We start from the raw sequence: 715 nt of genomic DNA, 5'->3' as shown, positions 1-715 counted from the left end.
CTACAAATATGATATTGGAAACGACTAATCAACTCACAAACGTATGCAATCATCACAATAGTAATTTCATTTTATGTTGATAAAAATTGTTTTCATCATTTCAGTAGATATAAATTTCATCGAATACTTTTTATATTTTTACAGCATATACTTTCAATACTGACAAATGGAAAAGATTTTGTAATGGTAGGGTATTCCTTCGGATCTCTTATCGCAATTGAAGTAACAAGAAGATTGGAAGCTAAGAATTTTAAAGGTCGACTTGTTCTCATCGACGGTGCTCCTGAGTTTTTACGAACAATAATCGAACCTTTTGAAATTGATTTTGATGATGCAAATTTTCAGATTGATGTATTAACTAATATTATGGAAATTTATTCACCAGGAAGTTCTCAAAAGGTAATGCAACCTTTGTTTCGAGGCTCACATTAAAACTAGTTTATGGTATATTACATTTTGGTATTTTTATATGTGGATCATTATCAATTTCTTCGTTTTGTCTTGTGATTTTGTACATAAAGATGGAAATTTATATTTTCGTAGATTTCAATGGAATTGAAAAAATGTGAGAGCTTTAATGAAAGAATTAATATTTTCGCTGAACAGTTCGCAATTATATATACATATCTCTCACCTGCAAATTTAAAGACGCTTGGTATAACGATTTACAAACACTTTTCCGCTCTTCGAGAATATGATTCTTCTACTTTGCCTC

The 715-nt window shown here is 29.8% G+C and overlaps 1 protein-coding gene across 1 annotated transcript in view; it reads left to right on the top strand.

Moving 5' to 3' along the window:
* LOC108748804 (fatty acid synthase-like) overlaps positions 1-715 on the top strand; it is a 32,342-nt gene that overhangs the window by 30,946 nt on the left and 681 nt on the right. The window contains exon 19 of the mRNA XM_018487165.1: positions 145-399. Within this exon, the coding sequence (XP_018342667.1) occupies positions 145-399 (255 nt within the window). The remainder of the gene's footprint in view (positions 1-144; positions 400-715) is intronic.

This window comes from Trachymyrmex septentrionalis, unplaced genomic scaffold (genome assembly GCF_001594115.1).
Source record: "Trachymyrmex septentrionalis isolate Tsep2-gDNA-1 unplaced genomic scaffold, Tsep1.0 scaffold242, whole genome shotgun sequence".
Lineage (NCBI taxonomy): Eukaryota > Metazoa > Arthropoda > Insecta > Hymenoptera > Formicidae > Trachymyrmex > Trachymyrmex septentrionalis.
This window is presented reverse-complemented; position numbering and strand designations above follow the sequence as displayed.